Here is a 16,555-nt window from a genome sequence, read left to right as displayed (position 1 = left end):
CCGTCCCCTTTGCAAACAGGGACCTGGGGATGGGGGCAGAGAGGTGAGTTATAGGCAGAGTGAGGAAAGAAGCCAGGAGTCCTGTCCCCCACCCCCTGAGGCCACACTCCCCTGGCTGAGAAAGTACCTAGGAGTCCTGCCCCCCACCTTCTCCCCACCCCACACTCCCCTGGCTGGGAAAGAACCCAGGAGTCCTGCCCCCCCACCCCTTTGGTTCCCCTGGCTGCGAAAGAACCCAGGAGTCCTGCCCCTCCCCCACCCCTTTGGTTCCCCTGGCTGTGAAAGAACCCAGGAGTCCTGCCCCCCCTGTCGTTCCAGGGTCACTCGCAGGCCGACGGGGAGACCCCGGCGGTGACGGGCAGGGGCGGGGTCCCTGCGAGGGAGGGGCAGATCCCCGGGGCGGGGCGGGGCGGGGCGGGGCGAGCGGCTCCTAGGCCCCGCCCCTGCCCCGAGCGCGGGGGGCGGGACGCGGCGCTGGGCGGGAAAGTCTGTGAGGCTGAGGAGCGGGGCCGGCAGCCGCTGAGCGGCTCAGGTCGGGTCGCATCACGTTACATCCCCCGGGCCCGCCGCCGAGCCCTGGGCCTGGCCGGGCTCCCCAGGGCCCAACCCCGGCGGGGTCCCCCATCCGCCCGCCCGCTAGCCCCGCTCTCTCCCTCCCGGCTGCCGGGCCGCGCAGCGCCATGGCCGTGCCCTTCGTGGAGGACTGGGACCTGGTGCAGACCCTGGGCGAAGGCGCCTACGGAGAGTGAGTACGGCTGGGCTCGGGCGCCCTGCAGCCAGCCTGGGCTCGCCCCCGGCGGGCGAAGGCCCGGGGCGCAGGGGCCCTGCGGGGGCGGGGCCCTGCACCGCCTCTTGCCAGCAGCGCGACTGGCCAGACGAGGGGCCTGGGTACCCTAGAGCGGTGGGGCCCCGCGCCTGGCCTCCCGCCCCAGCAGCAGTTGGTCCAGTCAAAGACATCCCCTCACCCCCCTTGTCCCTCCCCTACGTACATCTGAAGGCGCGGGGACGGGAGGGGGGTATAACTGCCCCCCCACCCCCGCGTTAGCCCCGGGGCCGGTTCTGATCACTAGCCCCCTGCGAGGCTGCCGCTGGCGGAAGGCGGTGTGGGTGGCACAGCCGTGCCAGGCTTCAGCTTCAGGGAGCGTTGACACTTTTAGCGGAGGTGAGCGACTTGTTCAATCGGAACATGAGGCTATCGGAAGGGAAGCATGACTGAGCTGCAGGGGTTGTGCAGACCTTTATACGGAGCATCTGCCAGAAATTCCTACCGGCCTTCAGGACTCTTATGGCCAGTGTCTCTGTTAGGAGTCCTGGAGGTAGAACTGACTTTCCAAACTATTTTGCTATCAACAGTGGTAAGCCACAGTTGTCTTTTAAGTCAGGTCCATCACATCAGGTCAACTTGTGCTTCCCTGTACAGAGAGGTGGTTTAACCAAAGGACTGGGAGCCCTTTTCTAGCTCTGGGCAAGTCACTTCATTTGGCTTTTTTTTTTTGGTCTGTGAAGTGCTTTGACTGTTTCAAATATCATAGCAATTTGGTGGTGGTGGTACTCTGTTAGGACATGTTCTGATGGTAAGGATACATTCTCCTGCAACTTAACTCCCAAGACATCTTGTGACACACTGTATTATATTCTGATATTACCATTATAGTCTGTGTATGTACTGTATATGGTATATTCCATGTACTGTGGCATACAATATGTTTATGATGCAACCCGAGTTAATTTATGTCACTACTAATCTTGTTATCTCTTCCTTTATATAAGTCCATAATTAGAGAGATTCTGTAACTGCATAAACAAATGTCAGAATTAATTTAAATACCATGACTTTTGTGATCATTGGCAATTTCAAAACTAGCGTTATGTGGATCTTTTTAAAGCTCAAGCATGACACTTTGCTGAAACTCATAGATGTAAGCAAATGCAACTCTAGTGAACTCAGTATAACTGCATCCATTTACACCAGAGCTGGAATTTCCCCCATACAGTTTGTGGAAACCACAAACTTGAAATGCTTATCAGAATTTTTACAGCTTGTACAGCTGTAAGCCTTCTATGTGTCCAGGCACATAATTAATTGTCTAGGAACATAGACATGTGGGTCTGTTGAGACTGGTTTTTGGCACTTTTCATCTGTCACGCTATTTTTAAACAACATATTGAGATGGGGTATGTAAATTCAGACTGGGGGGTAGACCTCACACTAACACCTGAGGGATAAAGCTGCCTATGCTCCCTATGCCTTGACAGGGAGTAGGGAGAAAAACTTGTGTAAATAACGGATGGGGCACCTTAAGCTTCAGGCTAGACCACTACATATCTATATTGGGGATTTCTCTCTAGCACGCATCACCATAGTGTCTCAAGCACCGGTCCTTAAAGATGTTAGGTGCCTAATTCTCATTGGTTTCAGTGGGAGTTGGTACCTAACTTCCATTGAGTATATGGATCATAGTGTTAAACATGCAAACTAGCTTTGCATTCCGAGGTTCATAGAGCACTACCTGCTTCATCCCTTGTTACCTTGCTTTTTTCCTCCTTCTCTGCAGAGTTCAGCTTGCTGTGAACAGACGCACAGAAGAAGCTGTTGCAGTAAAAATAGTTGACATGAAACGTGCTGTGGACTGTCCAGAGAACATAAAAAAAGAGATCTGCATTAATAAGATGTTAAATCATGAGAACATTGTGAAGTTTTATGGACATCGTAGAGAAGGCAGTATTCAGTACCTCTTCCTGGAGTACTGCAGTGGAGGAGAGCTCTTTGACCGAATAGGTACAGAATTCTTGGGGCAGGGGAGGGTCTGAGGGCAACTCCAGTGGTGGCTGCACAGACTCGTTAGAACACCATAGTTGTCTTATAAGACCAGAGGGATTCCTTATTGTACGCTTCCAGTGTCACTGATCTTAGAGGAAAAGTGTCTAGGATAGGCTTTGCAGGTGGCTGTGCTTCTGCACGTTGTGAGTCAGTGATTAAGCCATGGCTAGAAGTAGAGTTCCCACCTTTCAAACCTTTGCTTAGCTCACTAGACCACCTTGCTTCACTTAGCATGGTCCTAACAATTCAGAAATTCTACATATTTAATGCTATAGGTTAAATAAAATTTAGGGGGGAAAACTGGTTCGAGAGCAAATATGGTAAGTGGGCTGGAAAATTTAATGTGTACAGACTTGCATTCCAGTGGTTACCAGATTGAAAAATCAATATGTAATATATTTCCCTTCCAGTGTACAGTTCCATTTAGTGCTAATGGGAGATGTATGCACCCTGAGAAGGTAGCCATGGAAATCTGAAGGAATTTCTGTGCATGACTGTTTATGGTCACTATTGATAGCATAATCCTATTAGAACTTCTGTTACAAAACTATTGACCGCTATCATTTTTCACAAGCAAGGATAATTTAATGTAAACAAAATAACTTTGTGTGAAGAGCTTGAGAAATCCAAGGAAGGAAGTTTTCCCAGGCCAATGCTTTCAATTTCTGTGGAATCTAAGCTTTCATTTAAAAAAAAAAAAAAAAAAAAATCTGACTCTTATAGCTACAAAACTAATCATCTGAACGTGAACATTTGTGGACTGAGGCAGCAGTATTTTTCAAAGTCTGTAGCCAGAGCACTACTGCCTCTGCTGCTGCTTGTAGGTTTATCAAGCTGAAGCGGAGTAAAAACTGACTAGTTTTGTTAGTTTTAACTGCTGCTATTCAGACCCTACTGTGCAGCAGTGACATTGAAGAGACCACTCTGCTGCTGGTTGGGAAAACTCTGAGCAGTATGTAGGTAACAAATATTGGTACTGGAGAACACAAAAGCATTATAAACATATGAGAAGTGTTGGAGGCAACTCCTCATGTCAGCCAGGAAGGTGAGAAAGTGGAAGCGCACCAATGGGGGCTGGTTTCTCATTTGTGTGCCCTTGAACACTGGGGTCCTCCAGTTTTCGTATAGGGCTGTGGCTAGATTTGATTCTGTGGCACTTAGATGAAACTTACCCTGAGGACAATGTAAGAAGAGATGTCTTGTAGGAAAAGAGAGAAAATGGAATGAAGTCAGGAATTAAAAAAAGAAGGTATAATAAATGCAAAAGATGTAGGAGTTACTTTATTTTAAAAAGCTATTAAATAAAACCGTTGTGTACGACTATATTCCTGAAAATTGCAGGGAAGGTGGCAGCACAGCTATTATTCACTGTGGCTGGTAGGCTTAGACCTTGGGCTAGCATGTGTTGGGCGAACTTTACAAGCCCAGGCTCTTTCATCCTCTAAGTCCACTGAAGTCTTTGCCAAAGTCCTCCAGAAAAATGAGGAGAGTCAGACCAGGATATTTCTAATATAAATAACACTTTTAAAAATAAAGTATTTTGATGTAATCTTTATACATCATAATGGAGCAGTGAAAGGCACAAAATCTTTAAATTTTTCTTTGCATTTGATTTTGTAAAAATCACTTGCCTACAAGTCATCTGACAAAGTTTTTATTGCAAAGAATAATAAATCTTTTAACCAGTGTCTTCTGGATTTAATGTAATTGGGAAGGTGTTATATTTCAGAATCGTTTAACTTCAGAGATTATGTGCTATTTTAAGTGTGATTTAGAGAATGTTTATCTTGTAAATTACTAATCAAGTAGAGCAGAAAAGCTGGAGTATTGGAGGCTCAAATTGTACTGATCAAATAGATTAATAATGCACAACAACAACAACAAAAAAGCTTTTTTAAAACTAAATGTTTGGGCCATAAGTAGATATCTATCTCTTGGAAGTTTTAATCAGTATTTCCAACCCCAAAAGCAGTTTGGTATATAAGATGTATCTGCCATTTTTCTTTAATCTGTTTTTTTCTCTCCCATTGGAATGTTAAAACTGCTTCCGAAGTAGAGCTGTACAAGGAAAGTTCTGATACAAATTTTAACAGTACATATTGTGCAGTAGTAATGATCTGCAATAATATACAGGAATTTTCAGTATTTATGTAGGGAAGCTTTTCTTCTATCATCTTAAACTCCTGCTTCTTTTTTCAGTATGCATCTTAATATTAAACTAGCCTCATTTTATTAGCTTTTTAAGTGAAGATGCTATTGGCATTACTGGAGAGGACTGGAGTAGAGCCCTGTGTGGAACTATTCTTAATCTCGCTCCCAACCACTCCTGCTATTATGGCAGCGGGTTTTGTGGGACCAGCGAGATCCTGGTCTTGCTGCAGGGCTCTACACTAGTCCTGCCCAGGGCTCTAGACTGGAGTTTGAGGCAACGAATTTGTCCCTAGAAAGTGGAAAATAGACTACAGTAGGACTACATGTGGGCACAAAGGGGTTTGTTGGTGTAGAGCGGCTTACAGGATCTGGGCCCTAGTGTTTTGATGGTATAAGAAAAAAGTAGCATTTCAGTTTAGATTAAATAGATGCAGACTCTGCAATGTAACTCAATAACTACACTTTTGCATTGCCTGTAGTTACTGTTTCAAGGCAGGTGAAAAATAAGCCTTGTGCAGAGTTTCCAGGAAACTTTGTAAAATAGTTACAAAAACATAGTGCAGAGGCTCCTTTCCATAGTTTGCTTATGATGGAAGAAAAGTATTTTGGTATGTAGATTCTGAATGACTTTTTACAGAGCCTGACATAGGAATGCCTGAACCAGATGCACAGAAGTTTTTCCATCAGCTTATGGCTGGCGTGGTAAGTGTCATACTTTACGCATTTATTTCAAGCTCCTTTTTTTCCAGTTAAATTAAACAGAACATGGTATTAAAGCCTTTATTTATTTGTTCAGGTATATCTCCACAGTATAGGAATAACTCACAGGGATATTAAGCCTGAGAATCTACTGCTAGATGAAAGAGGTAAATATAAAAACTTTTGACTTCATCTTCTCTTAAATTCTTGGTCATTGAGAATATAGGGGAGAAAAGAAACGCTATCACTCAGTGAATCTGAAAATACTCCTAGAGCTTCTATGGCGTCCTGCTACATTAAGAATAACCAAATACAGTAAGCAGATTTGTGCTGTCAGGGCTTTTATACATTCCCTTATCCTGTGTAATCAGACTAATCAGTGTATTCTAGAGCAAGTTATTCTGGGTCTCTGCGCAGTGGCCTTTAAAGGAACACACTTGAATAAAACTTAAGTTTTGTTAAAGCTTGTTCTCAATCTAAAGACCAATACAAATGTTTCCAAGACTGCTGAACAAACTTTTGATTGGAACTTTTTTAAAACAGTGTAATGTTCAGAACCAAAATATGACAGCATGGTACTAGCTCATGAGAATCTGAAACAGATTAATGAAACGGATTGATATGTTTTTGTTAAAGCTGAGAGGAAAACCAAAACACTAAATAATTGGGATATGGTGAAAAGTAATCTAGATTGGTAAAACTTTCAGTTTAATAATCAAAGGCGGTGTTAGTAATAAAAAAATATTTTTGAAATGATTTCTAACCTGACTGTTCTTTAAGGAGAGAATATCTCTGCACAAACTGTCTTAGATGTTTTTCTGTACCATGCATCTCTGAATCAAACTCATGTGCTCCTTCCATCAAAGTCAGGTTCAAACTTCAGATCAATTGTGTAAATGCCTATGATCTGAAACAAGAAAAGTCATAAGGGCCTGATTTTCACTTTTATTAAGGCCCCTTTACAGAGCACTGGCAATGTAGGGGACCTTAGAGTGAATGTAAATGTGCTTATCTCTGGTTTTATCTAGCTTTAATATAATATAATAGTCTTCCAGCAGAGAAGATGAAAATACCTTGTTACACAATATACTTAATGACTTTTTTTCTTTTGTTTGCTTAGATAATCTTAAAATCTCTGACTTTGGCTTAGCGACTGTGTTTAAACACAATGGTCGTGAGCGACTGTTAAACAAGATGTGTGGCACTCTCCCATATGTTGCCCCAGAACTGTTAAAGAGAAAAGAATTCCATGCAGAGCCAGTTGACGTTTGGTCATGTGGGATAGTACTTACTGCTATGTTGGCAGGAGGTAGGAATTGGTCAATTTCTTCTCGCTACACAAACTATTTTATAACATGCATATTTACTGCAGCTTCACAATGATTTAGGATTGCAGTACAAATGCTCATAACCTACCTAGATTTAAAGAGTTGATCCCAAATCATGGAGTTGGTCTTGGTTGGGAAAGTAAATGGTGTGTATTAAATATTTTCTCAAACTTCCATATTGTGGTCAGCTTTTTAATAGATTCTCTCAGGGGTCCTCTACCATGGACCCTCTTGTTCTGTTGCGGCTATAGTGTATGTCATTTACTATTTACTATTGTGGGTTGCATATGTAGCTTCTTATTATTATGATGATGTATATTGTATTATAATGTATTATATGCGCTCCATCCACACAAAATATATATAGTACCTGTATGGCCCTGAGATGTCACATGGGCCGCAGCTGTATGCTGATTAGGCTGCAAACGGGCCGCAAATTGAGAACCGCTGGTATATGTAAGCAAGGGAATGGACCCTCTATTGTGGGGAACTTTTCTGGCTTAAATTACCCTGGTGAAATGGGCTAGAGAAAGGATCTGAGTCCTCATTCATGGTTCCTTTACCTAGAGGTCTGCCTGACCTCAAGGGCTCGCCTTCCATTTTCCTGTGTGACAGAGTCCTTGTAACCCCGACAAGGCAGGGTCCAGGATTTCTCGGGGGCTTGACTCCCAACCTTGTCATGGTCACTTAGGGCAGGGGCTAGGGTGTCCCAACTCCGGGATGCTCTCTCTACTGGATGCTTCTCTGACCCACTGATCATTACATACAGTTCAAAGCAAATACAATTTATTAAACAGCAACTAATTAAAAAAGAAGGAAAAAATGGGAAAGGTTAAAGGAAAACACGTCACCCCGCTCTGTGGCATGGGGACATCACAAACAGTGTCTCTTGAATGTAAGGGAAGTTCACAGTCTGGTCCTTGCAAGTCCCAGGCCTCCTTCTCAGGCCTTGGGTGTGCTGCAGGGATGCTGCGGGTTGGACACTCGCTCTGGCACTGGCCACACGCCTTCAGGCTCTAGGTTGCAGGGCCCTTCTTCCTAGCGTTGGCCCCCTTGGGTTATGATCCCCCTCCAAGTCTGGCCTACAAGTAAGGGTGGCAGATGGAGCCCCACTTTGGGGAGGCAATGCAATGACTTTAGATATACCTTGGCACTTCTATAACTTGTAACCACAATCAAAATGGACTATTTTTTCCCTTTTTCCACTCATTGAAATCCATTTAGTTCAATGGCAGTGCTCTTTACATGTCTTTCACACTTTCCCCAGCCATCATAAATTTGTGATCCTTAAACTTGTGTTCAGAGGCATAAAAATGATTTGGTACCTTGCTTTTTTTACTTGCAGAATTGCCATGGGACCAGCCTAGCGACAGTTGCCAAGAATACTGTGATTGGAAGGAAAAGAAAACATACCTTCCACCTTGGAAGAAGATTGATTCTGCACCATTAGGTAAGTTGTCAATGGAATGGCTGACTGATTTTTATATATTTGAGTAGGACAGTGACACGTTTAGGGGAATAAAGTGCTGGAGTTATGCATGTCTGTATTCAAAAATCATTCTGTCTAAAGGCTGGATTCTACCATGGACTCACTGTGTCACGGGATCTGGCACTTGTAAAACACCTTTAGGGAGCTATCTGAAAATGGGAGGTGGTGTTCTTAAGCGAGACTGGTAGGAGACACCTGGTTGACATAGCAGCGATGACAACAGGAAGAGACTATTCAGATAGACTTCTAAAAATATGGGGCCTGCCTCCTCATTGCTTGTGCAGTCACTTAGCTGTGCAAAGCAGATGTAAAGATCTGTCATTCTGATCTGGTACTATTTCATACCCACTTTGCACAGCTGTAATGACTTCACAAGCTAGTAAAGAATTGGTGCCTGAGATCTGTTAGACTGAAATAATTTCCCAAGAGAACGGGCAGAAGTCCTGTCGATGAAGACATATACAACTAGGCTATGTTTTATTGTTTTTGAGTAATGAGCTTACGGTCACTTGGTAGATCTGAGCCTATCAAATTTAACCCCTATCCCCATCTCTTTGGTCACTACATTTCTTCCTGATCCTGGAAAATCTGAGGGCTGAGGTGTTGCTAATCTCTTTCTTTGTTGAGTGACCTAAAACCCAGGGCACTAGATTTGTTTGGTGTTGTACTCTCCTACCCTGTTCTTGCCCAAGATGGTTCTTGTAAGTAAACAGGCCTACAGGAATCTGCTAGAAAGCCTTCACGAAGGTGGATTTGACATCAGCTATAGCAAGTTTCTTATTTCAAAGACACTGGCTGCAGCTCATGTGGAACACAGTGGACTTTGATACATGCTCAGTCACAAACCTATACAAAACTTGGGTCTTATTTTAGGCCTCCCAGCTATGAGTTTACCTTAACTTTGTGTTAATTTATGAGTGATCAAAATATGGATGTGATCTGGTTAGGATTGATAACTCTAGGATTTGGGGATGGAATTGAAGTATCGTTTTGAATGTAATGACCTGTGGAAAACATGATCTATACAGATCTAGGAATCAGGATATATGGCAGTTAATTCATTGTTGTTTCTTTCTATGAATGTAATGTTTCTCTCTAGCTTTGCTCCACAAAATACTAACTGAGAGCCCCACGGCAAGGGTTACCATTGCAGACATTAAAAAGGACAGATGGTACAACAAACCTATGAAAAAAGGTAAATGCCTTTAAGTGCTTTGTACAACATAGACAAATAGCTTAAGTAAAGATTGAGAGTATATGCTGGGGTAAAAACCCTTGGAATGCTATCGTTAGCAGAAACTACTCTAAAGGCAAGAAATTCAGAGTTAAGGTTAAACTTACAAGAAACTCAAACAACTTAAATCCTGGAAATTCACAGTTGAAGTGTGCAGACTACCTTAATTCATCCTCTGGATATATGTCTGCTTCCCTGCTCTGTGAGTGGAGTATCCAAAATGTACACTGCAAAGTATTGGTTTTAAAACTTTCATATGTACGTTTGATATCAAGTGTGATATTTTTGTTACCTCATTCATCTTGGGACTTCTCAAATAAGTGCTATAATGTCATCATCTGGGCCTGGGAGACTTACATATGTGGGCATGTTAGCTCTGTCTAATGATGCTCTTATAACTGGACATCAGACAATATCATAGGAGACAGTGCTGAGTGCTATCAGCACCTCATGGAAGGGGTCTGCCCTTAACGCAGAGTGGGGAACAGTTGTCTTCAGGATGAGATCTCGGGAATTTGCAAAGCATTTTTTTCCCTGTGGACACAACCATAAAGAGAGAAGGATCAGCACAACCAGCATAGGCTTAAGGCATTATAGTTCCTGTCTTTTCTAGTGAGATGTTACTGTTTTGGATGGAAAAAGTAGTTATAATTTCTTTTTTCTCATGGTATTGCTATAGGGGCAGGATTTTTCTGCCCCGTAAGTGATGTTTTTGAAAATGGTGATGTATTAAGGATTTTTACCCTTGTGGCGATGCTAGTTATTCAGCTGTTGAGATGGCAAACTTCACTGAACAGCAATCATAGTCTCAGACGTTGCAGGTACTGGAACACAAATGGAAAAAATGAATTGTCACACAGATCATTCTTTGTTTAAAGACCAACCTATGCAAGAGCTATGTATTTTTAATGGGGGAGCACAGCCTAATTCCAAATGCTTTAAACCTCTGGTGACCCTTAGGATGACTTTTGTGACCCCTGATTGTGTGATTTATCTTCTTCTGTTAGGTGTAAAGCGGGCTCGTGTCTCCTCAGGGGGCCTTTCAGACTCACCAGGTGGCTTTTCTAAGCACATTCGGTCCGATATGGACTTTTCACCAATGAAGAGTGCACACAGGTCAGAATGCTATATGCTTGTGTTTTTTGTTGTGTTCAGTGATTAACACACAAAGGATTCCAGCCTGCTATCACCTTTTGTTTCTAGATGCTTATGTTTTACACCATAGTGGTATTCAGATGGGGATATGTATAAATAAATTCTCCTCTGCTACATGTGATTCAGGGTTCCCTTCCCTGCCATACCTTAAAAGATGATTTATAGCCTCACTTTCTAACCCCACACACTTCTTTACCTGAAAGCCTTTACTTGAAAACCTATAGCTCAACCTTCTCTGCCAGAGTTCTGGTTCATTGTCCAGAATGAATACCCTGCACTCTCAACACTTGCCTTGAAATTGACAGTGCCATTTGCAAGCACTTATTTGTACAAAGTTGTATTCAGCACACTTGTGTCCATCAAGTCTCTGTAATATTGAGCTACTGTTGATGTCATGTCAGAGATTAGATGTGCAATTTCTACCATGCCGCCGGACTTCAAGGAGTTGTCACAACATGCAAGCCCATGTGTCACATGAGAGCCTTAAATAACATACTTAATGTGTAAATTCCTTGGTTGCTATGTTGTTGTCTTGGGTCACTGTAAACAGTCTCAAAATTGTGGTCACTCAGGCAAGAAATTTGGGATCCCCTGGCGTAGTCTGTAAAAGTCACAAGAGAAATGTAACATTATTGTGAGTCACTTTATTATTAATGTAACTAATTGTGTTTTCATGTTTCAGTGAGGAAAAAGTGAGCTACTCCACTTCTCAGCCAGAACCTCGCACTGGCATTTCCTTGTGGGACAGCAGTCCAACCAATATCAACAAACTAGTGCAAGGGATCAGCTTCTCCCAGCCAGCATGTCCTGAACACATGCTAGTTAACAGTCAGTTACTTGGCACCCCAGGCTCATCACAGGTAATGTTTGGAAATGCTATATTCATTCATCTTTGTTCACAGCAGTATGGCAATTTGTTCTTTGACTGTAAAGATGCCATTTGCACCAATTCAGATGCATTGTCCTAATTTTAAAGCCAAGTAAATTGGAGGGGGGGGGGGGTTTGGTTATCTGTGGAATCCATATCTCTGATCTCTAATCTGCAGAACCCATGGCAACGCTTGGTGAAGAGAATGACCCGTTTCTTTACAAAGCTGGATGCTGACCGCTCCTATAATAGTTTGAAGGAGGTTTGTGAGAAGATGGGCTATGTCTGGAAGAAAAGCTGCACAAACCAGGTACAGTTCATGGAATTAAACGAATTAATGCTTCTGGTTCCATTTGACAAATCCTATAAAAATATCTTTTAGTCAGATGTAGCATTTTCTGAACCAGCACAAGACCTGTAAATGAAATCCCTAGTCCGTCAGACTCCCTTAGTGTAGTTACTAGTATACTGTGAATATAGTGCTTGTAGCATGTGAAAACTGTCCTCCTAAAATTGTTCTCCCATTTGCCTTCAAGGTCACCATCTCAACTACTGACAGAAGGAATAATAAACTGATTTTCAAGGTGAACCTGGTAGAAATGGAGGACAAGATTTTGGTGGATTTCCGCCTGTCTAAGGTATGCAAAATAACAGACTTTAGCATTAGAGAGAGGGGTGGATGTTAGAAGCAAACTGGACCAGCTTCCATATGATAAAGCTACATGTGCAAGTGGGATAAGATAACATGCCTGGGGAAAATGGATTTTTGCATGGGCAGTTTGTGTCTAACCGAAGGAGTGAACCTACAAAATGGGAGTTAGCAACATTACTTTTTCACTGGTGCCTGAAACCAGGGCTGTGGTACTGAATGCCCCATGCAGTGCAAAAGCTGTTAACGCTCAGTGGTAGTCGTATTAGTCTGTATCAGCAAAAACAACGAGGAGTCCTTGTGGCATCTGATGAGGTGTGTTTTAGCCCACGAAAGCTTATTCCCAAATACATTTGTTAGTCTCTAAGGTGCCATAAAGACTCCTCCTTGTTTTTGCTGACTGTCTGGAAATCCTTCCTTCCAGTTAATGAGCATGGGGAGCTAGTGAGATAGAGCAAGCATCTTGAGTACCCAAGTACTATGGGAGAAGGCATTGTAACTGTCTAAAGCATAATGACTTCGGGGCACTGGGGGAGCATGCTGGGCTGGGCTGATCCTGCGCTCATGGAAATCAGTGGGGAAATAGAAATATGAACTCCAGTGGAAGCAGGATCAAGCCCTTAAAGGTGTAGTTAGCCTTATTCCCTCTCCCCAGTCAGCTCTGCTGATACTTGCTGTGGTGGAGGAGAAAGCATGCCCGCACTCGGACAACCTCTCTGGGAGCTCGGCAGGCACCATCTGGACTATCTGCCAACACTGCAACAGTATTATGGCTGTTGGTGTGCATGGGACTCCCTGTGTCTTGTCCCTAGCATAGTATGCAGGGGCTGCCATAAATTTGGCCCATAGTATCAAACTAAGAGAGATCTGAATGTAATGGATCATAATAGCCTTCTGGGAAAAGATTATGCATTCTGTCTTGAGTGCAGGGGACTGGACTAGATGACCTCTTGAGGTCATTCCAGTTCTGCACATCTCTGATTCGTGAAACAGGGACCTAAGCTAATATTAAAGGTGCTCTTCATATCTAGGTAGATGGTGCAGAATAGTCTGCTACAGGTGAGACAGAGATCTCCAGGATCTGCCTCTGCCGATGACAATTAACAATAATAGGTTGATTTGCTTGCTGTTTTAAAGATCCCTGATAGTTTTGTTTCTATAGAAAACACTTGTCAATGCATGTAGAGGGAGAGTCTATTATAAATGTGTGCATGCAAAATAAATCTATGAAATGGATTAGGGCACGATTGGGCCAAGCTGTTAAGAGCATAATAGTAGAGGTGGGAACTCTTCTTGCCATGTCATATATTTCCCTTCTTGAAAGATAAATAAAATTGAAATATTTTTAAGACTTAAACATGGGCTCAGGGCTGCACCGTAAGTGGAGAAAATCCACAACGACTGGCAAATAGAATAGACACCTTTTGTAAAAGGTTATAAAAGCAATACCATGCATATAACAACAGAGGAGGCAGCAACATTTCTTGAGAACTAATTATGAACAATTAACATAAAACTTGTAAAGGAAAAAATAAAATCTCTAGAGTAGGTCCCAGTGTCCCTCAGATAGGCAGGTGTTACAGCATTCCCATTCATTTCTTGTCTGTCTATTTGCACATGCATGCAGTCCCCAAAATAGTTTTGTTTTTATTACCTAGGGTGATGGGTTGGAGTTCAAGAGGCACTTCCTGAAGATTAAGGGGAAACTGAATGATATTGTCAGCACCCAGAAAGTGTGGCTTCCTGCCACGTGATCCAGCTGCCATTGGGAGGTGTAATGAATTGGATGCTCCTACACTGATACAATTTTTATTTTTATTCTGCATCAAGAAATGGTTGTGGGTGCCAGTATCTGAGAGTCACTTGTGATGGAAACCCATTTGTTTAGGGATCTGTCTTGACACCAGGACACTTCCTCAGAGGATAGGCTTGGTAAATACATTTCCAGGGCCTTCTGGATGAATTTGGGATAGTGATCATTAAAGTGTTCCTGACTGTAGTAAGTTAGCTGGTGGCATGCCTTCCTATTGCTAGCTACTGGCATGAGGTTTTTTTCTTCTGTTCAGTCAGCAAACCCTCTCATTGGGATACTTTGTGCTTCTGGGGAGCCAGTCTGACTGTTCCACTGACTTACAGAGAGTATGCCTCCTGCCCCAAGGCTATTGCAGCCGCTGACTGACGCAGACTTAGGGTTTTTTTGTGGGAGCGGGAGGGTAAGAGCCTATACCTAATAAAAAATTGTTTCAGCCCCCTTACTGCATTGCTGTATCTTCTGATTTTAAATCTATTTGAGCAATAACTTGTCTGTTACCCTTTCATTTAAAATTTGATGACATGGGGTGCAGAGGCTTAGAGACAATGTGGGTCTTAGTCATGTAATTTTGTTAAATTTATTATACCTTTTTGGCCTTTCCTTTTATTAAGTAAAGTGGTTGGGCCCAAAGCACTAGTTCTAGTGTGGTGTTCACCTGTAGTTTTACACATTGCAGGCTAAGAGGTCTGCAGCAGAATGGATACTGTATTAACATTTTATGTACCGTTTAACTTGTTTTTAACTATCTTTTCCCTTTGTGTTCACTGTTTTGTAGTTTTCCCTACATTGGAAGGTAAAGTCAAACCTATTCTATACAACAGCTTATATTGGGAATTTGTTGGAGGGTAGCAGGGCCTCATGGAAATAAGAAATGCCCCTTTCTCTTACCCCTTTCTTGGTACCTAAAATTCAGACTTCGTTGGGCAGTTATTTCTTTTAATGGTACATAGTTTATTTGTATTAACAAGGACCACTTGCTTCTGACCAATCACAGTCAAATGTACAATGATGTGAAGATAAACACAATCTGTATAAACTTTTGTAAAATTTTACAAAATAAAGTATAATCTCAATTTGAAAGAAAGCAAATGGCTGCTCTGGGGTGTTCCGGACAGAATTCTATTTCAGAAGAGTTTGCCCCTTCTAGGGATCCCACCTTATTAACAAAGCAAAGGATCCAGATAAAGCCAGTGTGTCATTTCCACACCACCTTCCAGCTCTTCTCCCTCCCAGCATCCAGGAGTGCCCCCTTTCTGGGTCTATTTCAGTAAGAAGGTTAGGGAGTCTTTTCATGGCTTCCAAATTGGGCGGGGAGGGGGTTCCAGTTTTGGCTCAGCATTCAGTTTCCTGCTATGCCTCGGAGTCCTTTAATCAATCAGGTTTGCTTCTCCAGCAGGCCTGGCAGTAAAGGAGCAGTTCAAAGCTCACTCCCATAATGACCGAAGTCAGGTATGACACTGCCAGTTTTCAAGCAGTGGTTTAGCGACACGTTTTGTTTTGTGACCTTTTCATTCCTAGCTTTAGCCCTAAACTTGAAAGAAAAGGCTTACATATTCCTGATACAGGCCCCCTGGCCATTTGATATAGCCTCCCAAAACAGAGGTCAAACGGGGACTGTGGTTTAAATGAATAGACTATATCTGGCCAAGAGTGTTGTAGGGTTTTTTGGCATTAGAATGCTTCGGAGACATCAAAAGGATGCCTGGCATATGCAAGGGGGACTCCCAATACAAATCAGAACTGCTGAGATTTCAATTTAGCAAGAATGGGATTTATAGACCAGGGGAAAAAAGTAGAGAAATCCAAACGAAGCAAAGTTCACAGTTCAGCAGCACAATATCGTAGGCGAATGGATACACGCTCAGTACACCAGCAATATTTCAGAGACCGCTGAAATGTTGCACCATCTGCTGGCTTTGGCTACGTGGAGATTGCTTGAATGTCAGTCTCCCTTGCATAGGCACTCTTATTTCAGTTTGAGTGCTTTTACCAACCAAACTGAAGTTAATTCCTTATCAGATAAATCAATTCAAGACCTAAATTGGTGTAGGTAAGCTGGTGCAAGCCCCTAATGTAGATGCACTTAAATCAGTTTAACTTGCATCTTTTTAGCTTACCTCAGTAATTACTGATGCAAATTAGTGATTTAAGTGAGAGTTTCACTGGTTTAAATGTACTGATTTTAAAGGTTGTATTAGTTTTAAATAGATTTTAAATTGATTTGGGTAAACTAGTGCAAATCTCCTAGCATAAACAAGACAAGCAAAGGTGAGGGGACCTGCCCTAGGATACAGCTAGTAGAGCTGGAACTCCAGAGTTCCTAGCCTGTGCTCTCTCCACTGGCCCAA

At 42.8% G+C, this 16,555-nt stretch overlaps 1 protein-coding gene across 3 annotated transcripts; it reads left to right on the top strand.

Annotated features, from left to right (window-relative positions):
• The first annotated feature begins 502 nt into the window (after positions 1-502).
• On the top strand, positions 503-15,291 carry CHEK1 (checkpoint kinase 1). 3 transcript variants are annotated; one of them, XM_034754760.1, is made up of 12 exons: positions 503-745; positions 2,556-2,779; positions 5,610-5,674; positions 5,769-5,838; positions 6,792-6,980; positions 8,345-8,449; positions 9,588-9,683; positions 10,730-10,838; positions 11,560-11,737; positions 11,924-12,055; positions 12,282-12,383; positions 14,053-15,291. In XM_034754760.1, the coding sequence occupies exons 1-12, from the start codon at positions 681-683 to the stop codon at positions 14,146-14,148; spliced, it is 1,431 nt and encodes a 476-aa protein (XP_034610651.1). In that variant the 5' UTR covers positions 503-680; the 3' UTR covers positions 14,149-15,291. The 3 variants fall into 3 exon arrangements, with proteins under 3 accessions (XP_034610651.1, XP_034610653.1, XP_034610652.1); XM_034754762.1 differs by lacking the exon at positions 503-745 and adding an exon at positions 1,089-1,162; XM_034754761.1 differs by lacking the exon at positions 503-745 and adding an exon at positions 1,208-1,355.
• The last annotated feature ends 1,264 nt before the right edge of the window (positions 15,292-16,555 follow it).

This window comes from Trachemys scripta, chromosome 21 (assembly GCF_013100865.1).
Source record: "Trachemys scripta elegans isolate TJP31775 chromosome 21, CAS_Tse_1.0, whole genome shotgun sequence".
Taxonomy (NCBI): domain Eukaryota; kingdom Metazoa; phylum Chordata; order Testudines; family Emydidae; genus Trachemys; species Trachemys scripta.
The sequence above is the reverse complement of the archived record's forward strand: the minus strand, read 5'-3'. Positions and strand labels throughout refer to the sequence as shown.

Coding starts and splice junctions, on each gene's coding strand:
- CHEK1 (XM_034754760.1), top strand. CDS start 681: ATGGCCGTGCCCTTCGTGGAGGACTGGGACCTGGTGCAGACCCTGGGC. Junction 8,450..9,587: donor GATTGATTCTGCACCATTAG/GTAAGTTGTCAA, acceptor GTTTCTCTCTAG/CTTTGCTCCACAAAATACTA. Junction 11,738..11,923: donor GCACCCCAGGCTCATCACAG/GTAATGTTTGGA, acceptor TCTAATCTGCAG/AACCCATGGCAACGCTTGGT.